This window comes from Agelaius tricolor, unplaced genomic scaffold (assembly GCF_023055355.1).
Source record: "Agelaius tricolor isolate 1412-34295 unplaced genomic scaffold, bAgeTri1.0.p SCAF_46, whole genome shotgun sequence".
In the NCBI taxonomy this organism is placed as follows: Eukaryota; Metazoa; Chordata; class Aves; order Passeriformes; family Icteridae; genus Agelaius; species Agelaius tricolor.
The window spans coordinates 1,583,224-1,606,408 of record NW_027269306.1 but is presented as its reverse complement, the minus strand read 5'-3'; the positions used below and the strand labels follow the sequence as shown (position 1 = coordinate 1,606,408).

Sequence of the window (23,185 nt, the reverse complement as noted above, 5' to 3'; positions counted from 1 at the left end):
CTCTGGAATGTCTATTCAGATGTCAGGACTAATTGTGCTCTGAATACTTTCTGATGCTTTCTGGAAATCCAGCAAAGCTCAAAGATTTGAGAGCCTGTACTTCATGAGGAACAAGAATGAACTGTCACAATCATTCTGTAGCTAGGCAGGGGTAAAGCTTGGAGCTCTTAAAGCTCTGCCCTTGCTTTGTTGGAGTTTTCAGTACTGACACCATGAGCATTAGTGAGCAAACTTAATAAAACTCCATGTTGTTTCTCATGAAAGATGTAGAACATTTTTATTTTAAACACTTAGAAGATAATGTGGAATTTGGGAGGAATGTAATCAGCATCCTGAGCATGCCCACCTGGTTTTGAACTTTGCAAGTGAAGCAATCTCTTGAAAACCCCATAAGGAGCAGCACAGGCTTCTTGCTAAGTTCTAGTCTTTGATTCAGCATTTAGTTCAGAGGATGTTGTTTAGGTTATTCAAGTCCTGCTCATGGAGTGGGCTTTTGGCTTCCTGATAGATCAGACCTACTTTTCTGAAAATCTGTTGGTTAGAACCATTTTCAGGGGATATATAAATTTTGTGTTGATGTTGGTAATGTTTCTATTTCAGTTTCCTTCATTTACACGAATCTCAGCATTTCACATGGGGAAGTGAGCTATGAATGGAATGTGGGTTGATGCGTTGATGCGTTTAGAAGACCTTTTTGTAGACTATTGCTGTTAAAATGGAAAATAAAAGAGGAAACATCTAACAACCCATATAATTCACTGTTCTTTTTAAGGATAAAGTGAAGGCATTTTGTTTTTTGGAAAGAATCTGTAATGCTCTCTCAAAAATTTCCAAAAACATGGCAAGTTTATTTACCTCTTACATATCATTCAAGTTTGCTGGAAGCCTCATCTAGCAACTTTCCTGATCCTTATGTTGGAGAAGTTGTGGTGGAAAAGGGGCTGCAACCTCCTCTGCACTATCAGGAATTGCCTTGTTGTAACTGTGCTCCAGCAGCCCTGCAAAACTTGCTTGGAGAAAATGGATTCAAGGTTTTTCTCAGTATCCATGAGTACAGCAGGAGCAGGAGATGGCTTCCAAGGGAATTCCTGTCCTCCTGCTACGTGGTGTGTGTCACTGAGTAAACAAACAGGCTTTGTGCTGCATTTCCCCCCAGCCAACACACTGGCCCTTGAAAGGGAGCTCTTAGTTCTTCCATTCATTTGTGGTTAGAAGCAGTAACAGCTGTGTTTCTCAGTGGAAAACAGCCCTGTCTTCTGAGCTTTAATGCTCATTAGAAACAGGCACAGGCCCTTAACTGCTGAATTGTTGGATTAATGCACTGGCTTTTCCCCTCTACTTTTTAAGACTCTTTGTTTTCTGAGGACATTATAAATGATCTAGAAACATCTCTGGTCAGATGTTACTCCTTACTCCTTGAGGCTGGGAACTATGGAGGATACTAAACCCCAGAAGCTGTGTTTAGTTCCTCCCCACTTGGATGTCTCACTTTTCAGCAGAAGCCTCTCAGGTTCCTTTTACTCTTTACTGCCCATCAGTTTTTATCTCCTCTCAGGTGCTCCCAGCTCTCAAGTCCTCTCTCTTCCATTGACTTTATCTTCTCATCTCTCAATTTCTGATTCGGTGTATTTGGCCACTCTCTCCTTTTGATTTTTTTCCCTTTCTTCTCTCTTATTCCCTGGCTGCTGCTCCTTTTCCAGGGGCTGGCTTACCCCAGCAGCCCCTGCCCTTCAGAAATTCAGTACCCTCTCCATCGCGACCTGCAGCAAGCTTGGTTTTCAATTATTGCCAATTCTACTTACAATTCCAAGGTGGTTTTTAATGATCACCAACTATGATAGATGATGCAAAATGCAAAGTAAATAATCTAAAATAAGTGCATTTTGATCATTTCAGACCAAAGTTTCTTTCAGGCATAAAGCCAGTCTATTCAGTAGCAGATTTTCTTGGACAACAACACTACCTTTTGCTGCCTGGAGCTTGTACAGACACTCCCTTTCCACATGGAATGTTTCCTTGAAATGCAGGTGTGTCAGATGTGTAAAAGACTGATACACTGGAAACAGCAAATGGGAAGGATTTTTATCTAGTTACATAATGAGAACAGGCCAAGAAAAAAGAAAAAAAGGAAATTCTGTAAGCAAACAAAGCACTCCTACTGATTTTCCTGTTTAGAATTAAAAAAATACATTTAGGATTTGAGTGGGTTGAGGAGGTAATGACAGCCACTCTCCCCAGCTCCTCATTGCTGTGAACCAACCTAAAAAGCTTGCTTATGTAGGTCACCTGAGAGGTTTGTTTGTGTGTGGCTTTCTCTAGAGATGGAGAGAGCAGTGCCAAGTGTTCAGGGTTAGGCTTCTCCCCTCTGTAAGATGTAGCTATGGATCTCTGAGCATGGTTCATTGTCTCATTTCTCAAATGAAATTACAAGTTTTTAACTGTGTGGGGATCACATTTTGAAAACAAGAGGTAAATGCTTTTCCCTGTTCTGTTTTTTTCCTCAGATTCGTTACATTTCACAGACTCAAGGTTTGCCAGGAGAGCAGTTGTTAAGCATGGGGACGAAAACTGCAAGATTTTTCTGTAGAGAAACAGATGCACCATATTCTAGTTGGAGATTAAAGGTAAACAGTGTAATGTAGTAAAAAACAGCACAATACTCTGTGAGAAGAGAAAGGAGAGAAGCCAAGATTCACTGCAAGACCATTACATCCCCAGCGCATCTCCTGTGGTTTTTAGCAGCTCCTGCTCTTTATCCCTTCCATTCTTTCTGTCCCCCAAGGTGCAGCTGCCAGGCTGTGCTGTGGCCAGTTGGGGAATTCAAATTAAGCCTTTTATCTCCAGAGGTGCTAAACGGATGGTTTGTTTTCTTCTCTTTTTTGCTCTGTTACTGCTTTTCACTTCATGTAAGGAATTTGTCTCTGGGGCTCACACTGCTCTGACAACATTGGTCCAGGACTGGCTTCAGGATCAGAAGTTCCTAGGAGAAAAAGGAGATTAAGAAATAACATGGCTATGTACAGCTCATTTCTTTTAGATCTTCTGCTAAACCAGCTTTTGTTGGCTGAAAGCTGCAATACAGTGAGCACAGACAAAGTTAAAAGAAAATGTACTTTTGTGTTCTGCACACCTTGCTTCTCTCTAAGCAGCATTATTGCACTGTGGCCATAAGCAGAGCCTTTGCTTCCCACGCAAATAATTTACTTTTGTTAAAACTTGTGTTTCTCCATGGCCCAGCTTCCCTGGGTTTCCAGAGGGCTCAGGCAGCAGTTGGGGCTGACAGGGATCTCTGCAGTAACAAACAGCTGCCAGCTGCCAGCACCAGTTGCATAAGATCCCCCCAGCAAGTTGGTAAATCCCCAGCAGCTCTGGGGTTATGTAACATTTCTGCAATTACACCCACACCTGGTTAATCCCTCCCTCTGCTTTCTCAAGCACTTGGGCTTTAGGTGACACTTTACATCTGCCTTCTCCATGTCAGAGCAAGTCCTTGGTGCAAACAGCCCTCCCCAGTTCCTGGAGCTCTTTGTTACCTTGCAGAGGTTAATTAGGGGTTTTGATATGGGCAGTTGCTCATTACTTGCAGTTTTTGTCAAAGTTCATTTTGGAAGCTTTTCTGTAATCTGTGTGTTAAAAGCTTTTTCCCTGAAGTCCCACCTTGGCTCTAGGAGCACCAGCCTACAGGTGCTGTCTGTGTTGAGGAAGGAAAATTGTAACAGAAGGTACTATACCAACTCATAAACCACTCATTCTCTAGGGTATTTTTGTTTCATACTGAAGTATTTAAAATATTTACACTATTTGTTGTGTATGTGGAGGAAAAAAACCCAACAAATTAATATAAAAATGAATATAATAATATTAATAATAATAAAGAATATAATAATAAAAATAGGAATAAGTATAATAATAAAAAAAAAGAGAAAAGAGTAAACCAAGAAGTTGAACGGATACTGCCTGGTTTTTGGTTTATTTCTTTCACAGTGATGTGATATTGCTGCTACTCGAGGTTTAAGGTCTGAGTTTGAGAAAATTGGTAAATTACAATAATAGAAAAGCTGTGATATATAAAAATACAGGAGTTTCATTAAACTGCTCTATGCTAGGCTTTCAGCACTTCCTGTGTGATTCATAAGCTATCTGTTGTAATCCAGTACTGATTTTTCAGATGTAAAACATTGTAGTTATTGTCCTTTGATTTAGAGAATGAAAGTAGCCAGAAAAGCAGCATACAAATATATAACTGATATACTAATAATTGGGGAAAAAATAGTGGGTTTTGTTGTGTATGCAGAGGAATAAATATAATATTAAAAATAAATATACTATAAAAATATAATATAAATAATATAATATAATAATAAAAATAGGAATAAGTATAATAATAAAAAAAAGAAAAGAGGAAACCAAGAAGTTGAACGGATACTGCCTGGTTTTTGGTTTATTTCTTTCACAGTGATGTGATATTGCTGCTGCTTGGGGTTTAATGTCTGAGTTTGAGAAAATTGGTAAATTACAATAATAGAAATTGTGATATATATTTGATTAATAGAAATTTGTGATATATAAAAATACAGGAGTTTCATTAAACTGCTCTATGCTAGGCTTTCAGCACTTCCTGTGTGATTCATAAGCTATCTGTTGTAATCCAGTACTGATTTTTCAGATGTAAAACGTTGTAGTTATTGTCTTTTGATTTAGAGAATGAAAGTAGCCAGTAAAGCAGCATACAAATATGTAATTGATATACTAATAATTTTGGAAAAAATTAGTGGTTTTTAGGTCAATGAGTACATAAAGTCATTTTGTAGTTATAGGTGAACCTTTTTGACAGTTTCTAAACTAAGCTTTCCTTTTGTTTTTGTTGAGACATTGGAAGAACACGAGGCAGAAACAGGTATGAAGTCTAAAGAGGCCAGAAAGTATATTTTCAACAGTTTGGATGATATAGTGCACGTGAGTATTAAAGCCTCCTTCCTCTGCAGAAGGAATGTGTGGGAATGACTGGTGATTTTAAAACATTTTACTGGTTTGGAAAGAAATGCCTTTTAGGATATTATTTATTGTGCCTCAGTCATATTCACTCTTCTCTGCTGCTCTGAGGAAAATGTCTGGCTCTGTCAGCCCTGAGCTTTTAGTAAAGATCTTCCTTTTCCATTGCTTGTGTTAAACAGTGAAACTTGTCCTTGTGGTGGGGAACCCTTGAATTTTGTGTAAATTGTATACTTTTCTTCTACCTTATCTGCCACTGTGGCAAAGAATAAACAAAGAATGCATATGGAACCTGCTTTGTTTATTGTTTGATTTCCAGTATAATTCTGTTATCTTAACAATAGAATTCTAAGTGTAGTTTTTAAAATTTTGTTTTTAAAAACATAACTGTTCCCTCACTTTTCTTTAGCTTTATGACTCTCTAGTCAATAAGAAATGGCAATTTTTGTTGTCTTTCACATCCTAAAAAAAGGATCAAATCTTGTTGCAAGGTTGGCATTAATATGTACTTGAAATTGTTTTTTGAAGATCAGCTCTGTAGTTCGAGTTAGACCATAAAAAAATCTTTATTCGAAATCTTACTTCTTAAATTCCAAGTCCCAGACTGGAATAAAGCCTTCAGCAGTTTTTAACTGGGGAGGTTGCAAGGGGGGAGTAGTGTGCATGCTTAAAAAAAGTCACCAATTCCAAGCCAGCTGTTTTGGGTTAAGACAAATCCACCGTACCCCACATGCTAAAAATGCTGGCTATCAGTATTTTATAGCAGAAAACAGTACCAGAAAGAGTTAAATTAATATGCATATCTTCTATCTGACTGTTTTGTTCTGTGCCAGGTGAACATGGTGATGGATTTGGAAGGAAGTGACCTGTTGGCAGAGAAGGCAGATAGGAGGGAATTTGTCAGTCTGTTGAAGAAAATGTTGCTTATCGATGCTGATTTAAGAATCACTCCAGCTGAGACCCTGAACCATTCTTTTGTTACCATGAAGCACCTCCTTGATTTTCCTCATAGCAACCAGTATGTAACATAGAAATCTCTGTTGTTGCAATTCATTTGTATAAAAGTGTTGTTTTTTCTGCTATCAGAGAGAAAAAAACGTCTTTCATCATTTCTGCAGTGTCTTAGAAAATTCTTTAAAGTGCTTGCAGTATTAGATACATCTATTGGGTCAAGGAAACTGCTTGAATAACTGTGTTTTTCTCTGAAAGTAACAGTTAGGGCAATAGATTCCTAAGTTGGTTTTAGGTATGATTGTTAAAATTCCAGCACTGCAGAAACTTGGGTGTGATTTTTGGAAGTATGAGGAGCCCTAATTCCTGTCAGTCATTGAGGGCTAGGGTAGGCATTTCCTCTTGAGGTTAGCATCTCAGATACTTCCTTTCATGTATTGATTAATGTGGAATATATGGAAACTTTTCTTGCAGTTCTGGAGTTGTATATTTCACCGTGGATTTCCTAAAGTTGCAAACATTGCACTGAAAGAGCAAGCTTTTCCCATCTATTAAATTTCCTATCTTTCCTGTTTGTAAACAGCTGTTAGAAAATGGTGTTAGATGGAAAGAGAAAGAAACAGCAGTATTTTTCTTGAATATGCATCAGAGAGGCTTGATGTGACCATAGTAACAACAGTGTTTCTGGTTTTCTACCTGTGTGGATGATCCCGTTCTGTGAAACTGGGAAATGCGGGGTTTGAACTAATTTTTTTCCCCTTATTTTGGGGAATTGTTTTTTACCTTCAACGGCATGCAATGGTGATTAAAGCAATTTATTTTCTGGTTCTGATAGAGTGAAGTCCTGCTTTCATATCATGGATATTTGCAAATGCCGATCAAACCTGTATGACTTAAGCAATTGCAATAAAACATCACTCATGAGATCAGTTGCCTCAGGCAGTGCAGCCAACCTGACTGCAAGCTTTACCAAAATTGGTCCAGTAAGAAGTCAGGTAAAATCAATGGTTCATGTTTTTCTTGCTTTGGTTTTGTTTTATTTTGTTTTGTTTTTATTGTAAGTTCAATTAATGTAGTTTTTCTAATTAATTTAATAATTGAAAAAATTACATCTGTTAGGTGGTAAAATCTTCTGTCTTTTACTCTGTTTTTTCCATAATGTTTTCTTAGACAAATAATTTAGAATATGTTCCAAATTAAGTTGCAAGCTGGTGTTGCTAGTGCTGTATTCTGGTGCCCTCCAGTGGTCCAGTGTGATGGGTTCCTGTGAAAGGGATTTGAAACGTTCATTTTTATTTGTTTGTTTTAGTTATTTACTGTATAAAGTGGTGGGACAAGTGTGTGAGAGATGTAGTTTCACAGTTATAATAACCTTGCCTGTGTTGAATCTGTTCCCATAGGCATTAACTGCATCTGCCCACTCAGTTCTGCACCAAGGGATTCCACTGCAGGCAGGAACTGCTCAGTTTGGTTGCAGTGATGTTTTCCAGCAAGCATTGATTATATGTCCTCCAGCTATTCAAGGTATATTTATCTATAATTGTCACAGTTCCTAGAATATGACTGTTACTGCCTGGCTGTCAGCAATATTTGAGTTTTCTGTTATATCCACTTAAGGTTTATATTTAAACCAACTTAATTATGCCATTAAAATCAGCGTGTGAGTCAGATGCAGATTCATTACACCTTTCTGAAAAAAACAGCAAGTCAGCACCTGCAAAAAATGATTTAAACAATCCAGAGCCCACCTTCATATACTACACACATGCAGAGGTAAATTTATGTCTTGGATAAAATAGGAGAAAAAAGTGTGAAAGGGGAAGCAATAAAAGGAGGGTGTTCTGAAGTAAAATTGGAGAGGAAACAGGAAAGATGGAGTGAGTATCAGTGTTTTATCCTAGTAATAGTCATTTATGGAAATGGGAAGGCAGTTTATATTGTTTGCTTATTATAGTTTTTCTTCCAAAGATGTAATTTATTTATCTTGGTGATGTTCAGCATTGTGTTGAGATCAGGTCTTGAAGTTATGGAATTTATAGGGAGTAGTTTTTTTTTAAGAATGACCTTAGTTTCCCTTCTGCATTTTAAAGCTTCGGAAACCACCCTAGCTACACTCTGAAATGAAACAAACCAGAAATATTCAACCTAAACTTAAAGCCCTGGAAGTCTTAATCTCTATAGATAAAGACAGATGCAGCAGACTTTATCAATAATATTTTTTGTGGCAGCTGCATTTACCTTGGGTTCCAGAAACTTGAGAATGGTCTGACTATTCACAGGCTGCTTCACACAGATTTTCTTCTGAGCAGTTAATTGTTTAAATTGTATATGTTCTTTACACAATGACATACTCCATAATAAAAAAGCCCCACTATTGTTTTCATTATTCCCAGATGAATAAAGTGATTTATAGAAAAGGAAACAGCACAGGCAGACACTTTATCTGTGATTTGTATACTGTATTCTTAATATGATGATAACTTTCCAAATTTAATTTCTGCTACAGCTGAAGTGGAGGGGATATATTGTTTTCATCACATAGGTGACGAGTTGCTGGCACAGATGAAAAGGGATATTAATGGTATCTGGCACTGCTTCAAAGTTTCCCAGCTTGGCTGCTCTGTGGAGTATCTGAAGTGCTAAAACTCTCTACTTCTGTCAGAGTTAAGATGCTTCTCTTCTAGATGGCTGTGGGGAAAAAAATCAGTCAAGTGCATTTCAAAATGAAAAGCTTTGAAGTGCGTGGTTATAACCGAGTATTGTGTTATGACATGAGAGAATTACATCAGATGAAAACTTTCTTTCATCCTCTACTGTAAAGTTAAAAAAAAACCCAGCCAAAGCACTTACAAACCTCAGTGTAGTAATTCTTTAGTAGTTACCTGTGAACACCAGTGCTTAATCTTTGAGTAAAGCACGAGGCATGAAGTGCAGTTAGAAGATGAGATCAGGGGTATCTTTTCCTATTTCCTAGCCAGTATTTTCTTCAAGCATGGCTGTTCTGTTGCAATGTCTGTTAAGAAAAATTCCTCTTTCATTATAGGTTGGCATTATTGTGTAAAAAAAAATATTATTGTAGTAAACATTGCAGCATTGCTATACTTGTGTTAGTTTCCTGTAACAATAATGAAATCTATACAAGACATGAGATGCATCTGTTTTGTATTATGCTCTTGTTTGCATATTGTATATTGTATATTATATACAATATTATTATTTATTATATATTATAGTTTACTGTAGTTTGCATTATTTTGATGAAGAGAGGAATAGGAGTATGGATTCTACTGCAAATATTTGATGAGGTAGACAGAAGATTTTACATTGTTTCCCACCAAAGAGATGGTAGCAAAGAGGGACATTATACATGTGGCATTCCCAGCTATAAAAGTTAAGAAGAATGTGTTTCAGCCTGCTGGAAATACAGAGCATGAGGTGTGCAGGAGTCCATTCTGAGAAGCTTTGAAATGCCGTTCTGCTTACTTTTGCCTGTTTCCTTTCAAATTCTTTTAATGTAGTTTGTGATAAGGAGTAAATGCTTAGCTCTGCAGAACTTTCTGCCAAAGTCATTCCTCTTTCTAGTAGTCTGTTTCCAACTAGTAGCTATTGGCAGTTTTTTCTGGAAACTACAGCTCAAATATTTGTGCAGATAAGTTATGGCACAAAAATCTTTTAGGTGTTAATTTGTTTGGCTTGGAAGTCTAAATTATGGAATCAGATCATAAACACATTTTAAAAAATGGTAAAATGTTTAAAATTGTCCTCTATGTTTGCTCACAAAATACATGCAAGACTGCTGTTTGCCTAAAGCTTGTGTATGTGTTTTTCTCCCTGCCAGGAATTCCTACAAGCCACAGCAAACCCACCAGTTTCTCCCTGAGGGTGGATAATGCAGTCCCACTGGTGACCCAAGCCCACGCAATTCAGCCACTACAGATTCGAGCAGGAATCCTTTCTCAGGTTGGCCTACTTTAAAGCAAAACTCTTACTTATTGAGTTAGTGAATGTTTTGAACTGGTCTGTGCTGAGCTCCAAGCAGCAAGTGTAGCTTCAGGGGATTACCTGTGCCATAAAAGCTCTGTGCTCCCCAGCAGGCGTGGTCCAACCAGACGCAGCAGATCCTGGTTCCTGCATGGCAGCAGGTAGCACCAGTGGCAGCTCCACCAACATCTCTGCCCTCTGATCCTGTGGCTGGCCCACAGAGGCTTGGAGAATGGGGGTAAGTCCTACTTTTGTGCCAAGTGGCTGGGATTTAACAAGGAATGGGGGTGCTGGTGAGAAAGACCTGCAGTATAAACCTGCCTTTCCTTTTCCTCAGGAAGATGATTACCCAGGGCACCCACTACAGCTCAATGATACCACAGCCTCTCTTAACACATCAGATAACCTTGTCTGCCCCTCAGCCAATTAGTGTGGGCATTGCACACGTTGTCTGGCCTCAGCCTGCAGCTACCAAGAGGAACAAACTGTGCCAGAACAGGTCAGTAGAATATTTCTAAGACAGAACATTCAAAGACAATGTATCACCGGCAGGGTTCTGTGTACAAATCACAAACAGGACAGGACTGCTGGGAACGTGCCTTGAGCTGGTTTATTTTCCAGCATCAGCCTCATTACATGGTTATGGCAATGGGAAGATGCCAGCAGCTCACATCCCAGGCAGCAGACCAAGAACTTACAAAGTTTAAAAGTGTATAAGTTTTTTGACCAATCACACAAAGCAAAAGCACATTGACAGTAGTTCCATCCAACCACTGTAAGCAGATGTATCTTTGGTTAAAACAATGCCTGCTTATTGCAAACACGATACCTGCATGTAAGCCTTGAAACACAACGCACAGAGCTCCATTATTAAGCTTAGAACTTCCTTATATCTCACTAGATAAACTTTCCTGTAGCTTAGGGAGTTATTCTAGACCAGCGTTAATACATAGACCACTGTTCTATTTGTCTTTACTTTTCTACTTTTTACATAATTTTTTTGCTGACCAATCTCATGGCTATTGCTTAGCTCTAATTACAGTTCTGCTGTCTCTGAGGCCTGTCTTTTGCAGCTTTCCCACACAGGTGGGATTCCCACACCTGTTATTGCTGTTTTGTGGGCAAGGGAGCAACTTGTAGAAGTGATATCTTTGTTGGACACAATTCCTCTTAGTCTTTTGGGAAAATGTGTCCTTTCTCTTTAAGTTATTTTGGTGGTAGACTAGATGGAACAATACTTGCAATGCTAATTAGTTTTAATTATTTTTGATTAGTATGTGCCTATCATGGTAGAATGTTGTCTTTGCAGGCTTTGGGAAAGTGTAAGAATGTCCTGAGGTAGCTCTAATGAGATATTCCTAAGTTTACATGAAGGAGGATATATGAGGTTTAGACAACTAAAAATAAAGAGAGGCTGTGTAACAGGGTTGCTGTGTGCCTTGCAGTCACCTTTCACTGATAGCCAAAAATACTTCAGCTGCTTGCTGAAGAAAATATGCCCCAGTGCCATGCAAAAGATGCTCCATAAGGAGGAAAGTGTGTGGGTTATGTGGGCAGTGTCAGCAGTCTTGTATTAAGCAAGGGGTTCATCTGGAGGCTACCAGCTTTTGTTTTCAAGGAGAATCCTTGCAGGAAATCCAGCTGGATTTTATTTGCTTGTTTTTCACCCACATGGGATTTTCATTTGTTTTTACCTTTATAAGAACGTGGCGTTTTCAGTATACTGTATTCAATGTTAATGTCTTTAATATTACATACTTGGTATCTTTTTTGTCTGAAACTGTCCATGCCAAGTATTTTTGCCTGTGTTTACTGTTCTGTGTTTTTCTAAATTGGTGGTTTAGCCTACATTGCCTGCTTTTTTAAAAATTGGTGACTTAGCCTACATTGCCTGCTTTTTTTAAAAATAGGTGACTTAGCTTACATTGCCTACTTTGGTTTCATTGAAAACAGCCCAGGCTGAGATTCACTAAATGCCAAATTGGTTTTTTTTCCTCCTCAGGAGCAACATGCTACAAAACACCAATATCCACAACTCAGCCTTTATCTCTCCAAAGATCCTCAACCTGAAGGCTGTCAAGAGGATAAGTTGTATAGAAGCACAGGACAATCTCAACTCGGAGGGGCAGGAGGCCTCTCTCAGGCTGGCCCCCGAGCCCCCTGTCCCCAGCAGCCCCCGCCAGGCGCTGTTCCTGGGCAGCTCCCCCAGCCCCGTCAGCGTCATCACCATCAGCAGTGACACCGACGAGGACGACGTGGCACGGACGCACTCGCTGAGGGAGTGAGCATCTGCCTTGGGTTTTGTTAGGCTTGACTTAGATGCAGCTGTCCCAGCCATTTAGCTTTTCTGTTTTTCACATTCTGTGCTGCTTTAGTGTGTAGGTCTGAGCTTCACATGAGGGGATGGTGAGCTCTGTGCACAGAGCAGGGAGACAAAACAATTCCTGCTCCAGCTGGGCACCAAGGACAAATGATCCCAATCTCAGCCCAGGAGCACAAACACCATGGGCTGGAGAGAGAAAAACAAGCAGGGTGGGACTGCAGGGGCTAAAGCTGGAATGGGACAATGAACTGCAAGATGCAAATGGAGCAGAACTGATCCAAGGGAGAGAGCCCGGGAGCGCTGGTGCATTTTGGGGCCATTTTGGTTCATCTTGGGTGCAGCCCGGGCTGGGCTCTGGTGCTGCCCAAGGTGGATCCATGGAGGAGATGCTTTGAATCAATCCCTGCTTGATTCTTTAGCTCTGCCCGCCTCTGCTCTAGGGCAGCCTTCTCAAAGCATCATTAGCACTGGTGCCTTCAGGTTTAGATTTCATATTTTAGATTTTCATTAAATCTAAACCTGAAGGCATCAGTGCTAATGATGCTTTGTATTGCTTTAGTATGTAATTCTGAACTTCATATAAAGTGTTAGCAAGTTCTCTTCACAGTCTAGTTAGACAAAACAATCCTTTTCCAGCCTAAGGACACCATTGCAGCTTCAGGCCCAAAAAGTGTAAAACAGCCATGAATTGAGGAGAGGAAAATGGGAGGATGGGACTTCGTAACCTGAAGCTGTAATTGGACAATTAACCCCAATATTTAAATGGACCAAAACTTATAAAAAGTGTGAAAACTTGGGGTGACTTGGGGTCCATCTTGGGTGTAGCCCTGGCCAGGCTCTTGTACTGCCCAAGGTGTACCCCTTGAAGGCCTATTAATAAATCCCTGCTTTATTCTTTAACTCTGTCTAGCCTCTGGCCCAGGTAGCCTCTCTAGGCACCAGCGCAGCTAATGAATCTGAGTTAAAAAAGGACAAACATTTTGCTCCTAATCAAGTTTCAGCAGAAAGTTAACTCTGTAGCACTCTGTTACTGAAAGGGAACAACACTGTCAAAAATCTACCACATTAATCTGTGTGTGTTATGCCTTTTCAAACCATAGTTTTTTTAGGGCTTTTTTCATAATGCCATGCCCTATTTATTTGTTAAAGAACAGTATTCTTGCTGTATATACTCAACGTTACCATTCTAGTAGTAGCACCCACTAGATACTATTACATACCTGTGGATAGAAAGTACTTCTCTAACAGTGTGAAAAGGTGCACCTTTGGGTGCAAAAGCAGGTGCTGGGTATTGTCCTCCAGTGGAGTTTTCTTTCACAGAGCCATCACAGAAGCATGCAAGGCTTAAAAGTCTAATGTTTGTTTGGCTTCCTCCTTACTTGTAATAATTCTGAGCTGGAGGAGAAACATGCATTTAAAATCTGAGCTTTGTCAAAAGTTTCAAGGCTCTGAACTGCTGTAGTAGAACATTTTAATCTACTTGTTTTAGTATTGATTCAGTTAAAAAAATTACCCATTTAGTAGGTTTCAAAAAAGAATACTGTAAAGGTTTAAAGCCTGGTTTGGATGTAACAGAAGGAAGGAATTGGATACTAGTTTACATTTAAGGGGTCTTTTGTAATGATGAGCTGTGACGGTGTTCGCAGGGGTCTCAGGTTGAGGGAAGAGACTAGAATCTGACTCTGTGTTTCAGAAGGCTTGGTTTATTATTTTATAATATATATTACATTAAAACTATACTAAAATAATAGAAGAAAAAGTTTCATTAGAAGGCTAGCTAAACTAAGAATAAAATAAGAAAAAATGATAACAAAGGCAGCTGTCTCGGACTCTCTCTGTCTGAGCCAGCTGTGCTGTGATTGGCCATTAATTACAAACAAGCACATGAGACTAATCACAGATCTACTTGTTGCACTCTACAGCAGCAAATAACCATTGTTTACATTTTGTTCCTGAGGCTTCTCAGCTTCTCAGGAGGAAAAATCCTAAGGAAAGGATTTTTCATAAAAAGATGTCTGCGACAATGGGCCCTTTTTTATTGCACGGTTTTACCTAGGTGAGTGGTGAATGTGTGTTTGCTGACTGTGTTTTTGTGTGCAGGTGTAAGGGGAGCCTGGAGTGTGAAGCCTGCCAGAACACCCTGAACATGGACCGCGTGTGCTCCCTGAGCAGCCCCGACAGCACGCTCAGCACCAGCTCCTCGGAGCACTCCAGCCCCTCTCCTTGCAAGAGATCCAACAGGTGAAAACTCAGCCTCCTTGCAGCAAAAAGAAAGATCTTGGTATACAGCAGGCCCAGTTGATACTAAAAAATGCACAGGTTTTGTTATGTTGCCAGCTGGTGAGGGTAAATGATCTGTTTAAAAATTGATTTGCTGGCCTGCAGTTGCGCAGCACATACCACTCTGTCTTGCTGCAGTGGAAGCTTTCAGAATACTGAATGAATGGTGCTCACACAGAAAATATAAACATGTTGCATGCAGCTTCCTTTGGAATAAAAATCTTCTAGAGTTGCAGGATTAAATAAGCCTAAATAGTACATGACAGATTTGGTCACCACGTATTTTTTAATTTTTGCAGTCTCTGATTTTTCCATTGTGTATCTTGTAAGCTTTCATGAAATTGATGCCTTTTTTCTTCTATAAAAGTAAGGCTCACTTAGAGTGAACACTGTTGCTGTGAACAGCTTTGAAATGTTTTTATCTTCACTGCCTCATTTCTAGCTTAAGCCTTCAGCAGTTTCATGGTGAAAAATGAATTCTAATTAAGGTCCTAACAAAAAAAGTTTGTTTAGAATAATTAAAGATTCTATCAGAGCATGTATTGACAAGGAGGTGGAACTCTGAGTCTGCATCAGGTAGTCTTACTGGTTGGTAGTTAACACTGTCAGTCTTTTGATATTCTTTAATATCAAAACATTCAAAAATTCAGCTAAGTTTTTATAAAGACTTACTTGATTTTAGGGTATTTTCTTTGAATTGTAAGGAGCTTACCTGTAATTTACTTCCCCTTGCTAATTCAACTTTGTCAATAGCAGAGGAGTGTGTTGGATTCTGGTTTCAGTAGCATTCTACAAAGTCATATAATTAGCAACTCTAATAAAAAGTTAATGATATAGAAGTACAATTAATTGCTCAGTAGTTGTCACATTATCACTGTTTGTTACTTGAAAAAACTACTCAGAATTACCTGATTCTGTTGGTTAAATCTTCAGACTTTTGTGGTGGCCCTCATAGTGTCAAAGTACTTTTCACAAAAAGTAATTTTCATAAGTGGTTTTATTTGTGATGTCCTATTTTAAACAGCATGCAATAAGGACATGTTGCATGAGCTCTAAAATCACTAAAGGACTTGACCATGCATTTAGGCATTAGTGAATTCACTTCTGTTTCTTGTATGCTTAAAGTTAATCATGTATTCCATCAATTTTTAATATAAAGGAGTTATCTCTTTTCTTTGAGCCTTGCAATATATGGGTAGGATGAGTTTGAATATATGTGCCTGTGTAATTACAATGCATCATTTTTATCCACCTTTGAGCAATTTCTATATATAATTTAACTTTAAATTATAGTAATTTCACTAGAAATTTAATGTGTTAATTTAAGAAAATGTACCTCTATCATGAAAATCTCTCTGCTTCATTGCAATACTTTTGTTTTTTGACAGTATGTCAGATGATGAACAGGAGAGTGGATGTGATACAGTGGATGGTTCCCCAAGCTCAGACTCCTCAGGACATGACAGCCCCTTTGTGGAAAATGGTTTTGTGGACAATAACAATAAAAATAAGGAAGCAAGAGCCTCAGTTAACCCTGAAACCAAATCAACTGTTTGCACAGTAGTGGTACCACCCATGAGACTTGAAAACAGGTTACATCTTGAGGAACAGATGGTGAATACAGGTAAGTTAGTTCAGGTGTTTTTCTATGCCAGTAGATAAGAATAGACGTTTCAGTATTTATTTATTCAATATACATGAAGATTTTGATCTACTCATACAACTGCTAATCTGTAGTAACCACTCCTAAACAGTGCTAGGGTTTGACAAATAATTGGTGTATTGTATTATTATTTTCCCTGCATGCTTAAGCAAATGAAGCCTTGTCTAACTTTTGCCAGAAGAGAATAGTGACAACAAAAGCATGACATTGTTTGTTTCTTCCTTGGAAGACGCTCCGTGCCAGCCACTGAGGAAGGGTCGGTCTGTCCTGGGGAGAATAAACCAGTCTTGTGTGGTGGGGAGCCGTCAGCAGAAACTGACATCAGCATTCCATCAGCACCATGGGAACTTCAGTCAGGTATGTGTGCTCACGCCCAGCAAGCCCCAGACACTCAAGAAGTTGAGCTCCAAACTGAACGCTCACAGTTTCAGTCGCTGTCTGTGGCAGCTGCAGGTTTTCAGCAGCTTGATTAAAGAAGTGTTCAAATCTTGCAGAGTGGATTTCAACTTACTGGGCAAGTCATAAGTATTTTTCATTTTGAGTAATTTTCTTAACGTAGCTGACTTTATTAAAAAAACAAAAAAAACCCAGAAAAGCCAAATTGGGAAAATTGTCAATGCTTGCACTATATCAAAACACCAGACAAAACCAAAAATATGTTAGCATTTATTTTTCCTACATCCAAATGCTAAAATACTCATAGTGTGCAGTTAAAATCTGCAGCTGTATCTCAGTGTTGTTCTGTCAGTAGTGTGCATGAAAATCTTTTAGTTTGAGTGTCCAGAGGTGAGATATAGCTCAGCAAACCCAACTATTTCTTACCTTTGCTGCCAGGTAGTGAAGCTGGAGGGGACATGAGACTCTGATTGTAGTTCCATCCAGTGTTAGAAGATACCTAAAGCTAGTTTAAAAGTTACTTTTATCATTGCCCAACAACACAGCAAATGTGTCTGCTGTGACTGGGGACTGAAGTTGACACGTGACATCAAGCTTAAGCTCCTTTTAATTAATTATCTTGGAGCTGTAGCTGCATTGAGCTTTTGGTTAGATAGCTGGAGGTGCATTAATGTTAAAGCAGTACCTGTTTGTGTAAGTCTTGCAGAGAAACTGTGAATATTGTCAGTTAAATGTTAAATGAAAGCATGCTATGTGTAGATAAGAGGATTTAGCAATAATGAGTTGAATAGTTTAGATTGAAAGAAACATTTGGGTGGGTGACACAGTCTCCCCTTCTGCATGATTATGCAAAAGGATTGGTTTAATTAATTCTAAGCAAACCTTAATATGATCAGCATGGTATTAATTTTTAATCTCTTCAGTGTCTGCAGCTCCTCAGCCTCTTGGCAGAAAGCGTAGAACGTTATTTTCATTACAAAAATTTATGCTGATCCTTCCTTCCTTCTTTGGTAGATGCCCTGTGTAGTTTGAAGTCTGCATCATTTAATGGGAGTAATTGATTTTTAGTCTTTTCTCTTTATAACTGTTAATGATTGCCACATCTTCCTGTGATCATAGACCTAGACTTCTGTTTGCCTAGTTGTCTCAGATGTTTTTCAATCCGTTTATTATTTTTCCTGCTCTCCTCTAAAATTTCTCTCCTATTTGTCCTCTTTGTGCCTCATTATGGTGCCCAAACTGAATGCAGCACTTCCAATTGATGCCAAGCCAGTGCTGAGTAGAGTGGAATAAGCACCTTGCTCATGTGATACATGGTATTTCTGTTAAAACAGCCCAGCATGGCATTTTACCCTTTTTTTTTCCCTTTGCAAGAGCATTAAAATAACTTGTGTTCCGTTTTCCATCTCTTATTGTCTGTGCTGCTGCCTAAATAGCTAATGTATCTTTTTTTTGTTCTGTCGAAGCATTGATAATCCCCGTCTCTATATTCCTCCCGATTTTAAGTTGACTAGTTTTAGTGCATTCTCCTCCATTTTTCCCCTCTCTGTGCTCTGTGGATCTCTAAGCCCTGTCTGTTTCTCTCTCTCTCTCTGTGTGTGTGTGTGTGGCCAGGTCCAGCACTTCTCCTCGGGGCCACAGGAGTGGAACAACAGCAACTTCGCCCCGCGCCGCCCGCAGCAGCCCCAGCAGCAGCAGCAGCAGCCTTTCCTGGTGGGCACCGTGGCCAGCCACGCCTTCTCCCTGCCCCAGGGCAGCCCCAGCCACCTGCCAGGCAGCTCCCACCTGGGTGGGCAGCCCACCTTGCTGCCCTACGCCTCTCCAGCCCCCGTGGCGCACCTGCTGGCCTCGCCCTGCGCCTCCCGCGCGCTGCTGCAGCACCCGCCCTACGGGCTGAGCCACCCCGGCAACGGCATCGTGCACCAGGTGCCCGTGGGCATCAACCCCCGCCTGCTGCCCTCCCCCAGCCTGCAGCAGACTCAGTACAAAGCCCTCTTCCCACCCCACTCCTACGTGGCCGCCTCGCCCGCCGCCTACGCCGCCTTCCCGCTGAGCCCCAGCAAGCTCGGCCAGTACCCCTTCATGTGAGAGCTCACCCCGTGCTCAGGAGGGCTGGCTGGAGAAGAAACATGGTGTTTGTTACGTATTTAGCCATGGCACAACAGGAAAATTATTTTTTTGAATCATGTAGACTTGGGTGCAATTTAAACAACTCTGAGCTTTAAAAAAAAAAAAAAAAAAAAAAATACAAACTCACTTTTAATGTGTTTTGCACATTTGGTATAACTTGTCTTTGGTCATGTTATCTTCTTATATAGTAACTTTAGACAGGTGACTTATGGGAGCAGAAGTCTGGTTTTGCTCCTGCTATTTTTTATAAAATTGCCTTCTAACTAGTGCAAGACACGTCTACATTTGGGAAGCCATTCAGTGTACAGAACTAGAGCAACAGATGCACATGTGTCAGCAGTACAGGTGTAGAAGTAAACTCGTTTGTGTTGCGTATCTTGGTGTTTAAATGTTGAGTCACTTATCTAAAAGTTGAGCTGTTGTTCTTCACATTGCATGTGTCTTTTGCATGGGCAAAGAAAAAGGCCTAAACATTGCTCTTAAATGTTGTTGTCCTAATAATCTCAGCTGCATTGTAAACTGTTCCCACACATAGTGCCTTAAATATTTGAGGTTGTTAATGTTATTACTTATATATAAATGTTGAGGACTGCAGCACTTAAAAATTCAGATCTGCTGATTTTTTGATAGCGTAATGCTCATTTTGGGTTTTGTGTGGTATTATTTTAGTATTGGGTGTATTTTCCTGATTGAGAAGGCAGCAGGTTTTGCTGTAGCTGAATTTTGCTGTCTTTTTTTTCCCCCCCAGAATGATCTAGCTTCAAGACAGGACTTTAGTAGTGCTTAAGGAAAGTTGATTCAGTAGCTATTGGGTAGAAACATGCAAGACAGTATTTCATACTGGTAAATGGAACTGCAATACGACCTAAGTAGTTTATTTTAAAAGTGTTTGTCTAATTGGATATAATAAAATGTTTAGAGGTGAGGTAGGCATGACTGACTAGCTAATGAAAGGAGAAGCCAAGTGCTCGTTGATCCATGATGTGGTTTCATCTTAGCTTGAGCAAACCATGCAGTATTTAATAACTAGTAGCAGAATATTTACTGTTGAAGCTTGAAAAAGATGTGAGTTCTTTGTGTGCAATCTTTCATTTATGCATGGGAGAGATTTTAGTCTTTTTACATGAATAGTATTTGTTTTAGCCTGTTGTGGGTGTTTGCTTATTTAATACATTCCGTCAGGGACGTAAATTACATGCTTTTTGCATTATTATTATTATTATTTTTTTTTTTTTTTCTCTCCTTAGGAAGTGTGTCTTTTTGTTTTTTGTTTTGTTCAAATGAAGTTGCTTTTGCAGCACCAAAGACTTAATCATCCATTTCCTATAAAAGGTAGCTACTTTTTCATAGACCTCAAGTATACTGTAGTGTAGAGATGGGATTTATGGAAGGTATTAAGCTGAGGCTGTGTTTTAGCTTATGGGCAAGTAATAAATTGTATCATTTATCTTGAATGTATCATAGATAAGCTGCTATATAATGATTGCCACTTCAGATAGCTGTGAAATTAGGTGATTAACTAGTTCTTTCTTAGCCTTCTAATTTCTGTACAAGTCTAATTACATGAAATAGAAGCTGGGGTTTGGGTTTGGTTTATTTTATTTTTTTTTTAATTTTTATTTTGTTTTCATGTTTGAAGTGTCGTAACTACTATACTGTAAATGATGGAAGATGATTGCATATGTTTTTTTGGGGTGTGTTATTTGCATCAGTATTTTATCTCCATTAACTTTGAGCTCATCACTGCATATAAGTGGATGTATTAATGTAACTTAATTTTTTTATGTTTTCATATTGGCATTGTGTAGACACTTAAGAAGCTGCATCTTGCAGGCTTGACTTAACTTTTTTTAAAACAAAATCTGGAATACAATCCTTGCAATGTTGACTGGAATAAGAGTGCAAAGCATTTGAGTTTAACTCTGTCAATAAGCTAATAACTGGTAATCTTTTTCTTTACTCCACTAACACAAGCAGTGTTTTATTTAATGAATGTCTGAATGAAATAAATGTGCCTACATTTGATTTATTTTTTAAGTAATAACTAAAATACAACAGTATTAGAACAAAAAAAAAAAATAGAGAAAATACCAGCAGTACATTTTTAATCACACTGAAAATTAAGGAACGTAATTTTTCCCAAAACTTTCAATGTTTTTAGTAATCAACTCTATGCATTTTGTACAAGTGTGTGTGTATATAAAGTATACATTAGCAATTAGGAGTATCCTGATGAATTTGAAATCTTACCAACACATATGTAAAGCCTAAACATGGGGAGTCAAATTGGATGTCCACCTTTACCACTTCAAACTCGTGCTGTTTTTCTGTTCACTCCCTTTTTTTGGTGCTCACTCCATTGCAGGCAATGGACACACCAAGAACCACCAATGCAAGCAGAGCACATTGATTTTTGTAGTGTGGTAACAAAAAAAACCAACAAAGAAACAACAAAAAAAACTGCTTTTTTTTTTTTTTTTTTCCTGGGGCCACGGGGATCATCATGGGTCTGATGTGATTTCTGTACTTTCTTTTTACTGTGCTTAAGGTTTGGAGCTGATGTGCTTGTTGAATTGACACCGTTCTCTGTGTGTCACCACCACAGTGTCCTGCCCTGTGCAGGGAAGGGTTGCTGGAAACGCTCCCCCAGATTAGATCTGCTGCTCTTTCTTTGTATTATAATCTTAGAAACGTGTGCATTTTAAAGAATGAAATACTTGGGATCCTGTCACAGCTTAAATTCAACACCCCAGGGGACTGTCCCCCCTCCTCCCACAATGTACTCTGAGAGAACAGACTCTTGTCACTGCAAGTGTCTGGGGCCCATCTGCAGAAAAAAAAAAAGCTTTCAGGGTGAGGGCCTTTTCTGTGAAAAAAGTCATCCTCTGAGAAGCATTTTTACACAATACCGTTTTAATGCCTTTTTTAAATAAAACACTGCATGACTATGGAATTGCATATCTGCATATTACTTTAATTTGCAAGGTTTTATATGATGAATTTCTTGTGTTCAGTTTTTAACTTCAGGGTGTTTTATTGGTCAAATATGCTACTGTATTAACTCCTCTTTTTTTGTTTTGTTTTAATTTTTAAATTTTCTGTTTTTACTGCTAATTAACGTGGTTTGTGTTAAGTAAAAGTTAAATCACACTGCAAGCTGTAGGAAGACTTGTTCTAGAAACACCCAGTGATAGAGACTTGATTAATGAGGTTGAACTGTTACTGTTTAACAATTTGTAGACTTGTGGCTTTTTTTTTTTTTCTTGCTTTGGATTTCTCTGCTACACTAGTTGGCCATGTAGCAATTGCACTGTGCAATATTACAATATGAGGACTGGGAAAATTTTTTATGGATGTAATGTCTCTTACAGTTTGCGATAGTATTTCTTTCTAGTTCTCAGTGATTTAAATGTGACCAAGCCTTCTGTACTTTGTCACAAAAAGCGGGTTTTCCAGGTGACTATTTTGGTGAGTGTCAAAATAAGAATTTATGGTGTATTACTGTCAAGATTCACTTTGAATTAAAATATATATTGCAGCAGATGACTTCTGGTGGCTTTTATTTTGTTGCTGTGTTACATGAAGGCGAATGATGAAAATTCACAGAGAGGGCTCTAAAATTCTGATGTGGTCATTCAACTGAACTTCTTTTTGAAGTTTTAAATTTGATTAGCTTGCTTCAGAGGGTCTTGAGAAGCCATCTTCAGTGCAGCCACACCTCGAAGGCTCTTTGTTCTGGATGTCCCACTTTTACAGCCTCAGAGGAAGGTGATCTGGCCCAGATAGCAGCAGACACCTCAGTGCTGCTGAGCTTTGTGCCAAGCTGGTGGCAGCTGCTGCTGGGCCAGCAGGAAGGTGCTCCTGCTGCCACAGATGGCCCCACATGGTCAGTGCCTCCAGATGGCCACCTGCTATGGACCAGACGTCCATGGAAGGCACATTTGGCCGTGCTGTTGTCAGCCAAATGTGCTCACTGTGCCCTGGGGCTGCAGTGCTTCCTAAAGCTGGCGGTTGGGTGGGGGTTTCTGTGCCTAGCACTGTGTTTCAGGGTCAGTCAGAAATGAAGTGTAAAAGGCTGAAATGACAGTACAGTGTATTTTTGATGCCAGAATAGTTCAGAGTTGACAGAAAGCTTTAAAGTGCTAAATGTGAGGATCAGGTGAGATCTGGTAAGATCTGATGAGGATCAGATCCTGCTGATGTGGATCTGTCACTGTGCTTCAGTGCAGTTGGTCACAGTATCTGCAGAGCTTTTCCTGCAGCTCTGTGCCTCAGGTGATGTGTAAACACCTCTGTCCAAATTCTGCAGATACCTGTGGCTTCAAAAGCTGCTTCCTTTCCCTTCTTTACAGCTAGCCTTCTGTATTGTTGACTTTTAAATGCATACTGGTGTCTAGATCCCACTTTTCCCATAGCAAACAGGGCGCCTGGCTCAGTGCATTTCACACTCTCACTTCTGGCAACATCTA

The 23,185-nt window shown here is 39.3% G+C and overlaps 1 protein-coding gene across 3 annotated transcripts in view; it reads left to right on the top strand.

The window, feature by feature from the left end:
* Positions 1-22,262, top strand: part of HIPK3 (homeodomain interacting protein kinase 3) — a 69,676-nt gene extending 47,414 nt beyond the window's left edge. For 2 of the 3 annotated variants that reach the window (XM_071455238.1, XM_071455240.1), the window contains exons 4-16: positions 2,505-2,624; positions 4,870-4,956; positions 5,826-6,010; positions 6,779-6,938; positions 7,344-7,467; positions 9,782-9,903; positions 10,035-10,162; positions 10,262-10,423; positions 11,927-12,205; positions 14,348-14,488; positions 15,916-16,151; positions 16,420-16,547; positions 18,201-22,262. In XM_071455238.1, coding sequence (XP_071311339.1) covers positions 2,505-2,624; positions 4,870-4,956; positions 5,826-6,010; positions 6,779-6,938; positions 7,344-7,467; positions 9,782-9,903; positions 10,035-10,162; positions 10,262-10,423; positions 11,927-12,205; positions 14,348-14,488; positions 15,916-16,151; positions 16,420-16,547; positions 18,201-18,674 — 2,346 coding nt within the window. In that variant the 3' untranslated portion in view covers positions 18,675-22,262. The remainder of the gene's footprint in view (positions 1-2,504; positions 2,625-4,869; positions 4,957-5,825; positions 6,011-6,778; positions 6,939-7,343; positions 7,468-9,781; positions 9,904-10,034; positions 10,163-10,261; positions 10,424-11,926; positions 12,206-14,347; positions 14,489-15,915; positions 16,152-16,419; positions 16,548-18,200) is intronic. The other variant, XM_071455239.1, reaches the window with a different exon arrangement.
* The last annotated feature ends 923 nt before the right edge of the window (positions 22,263-23,185 follow it).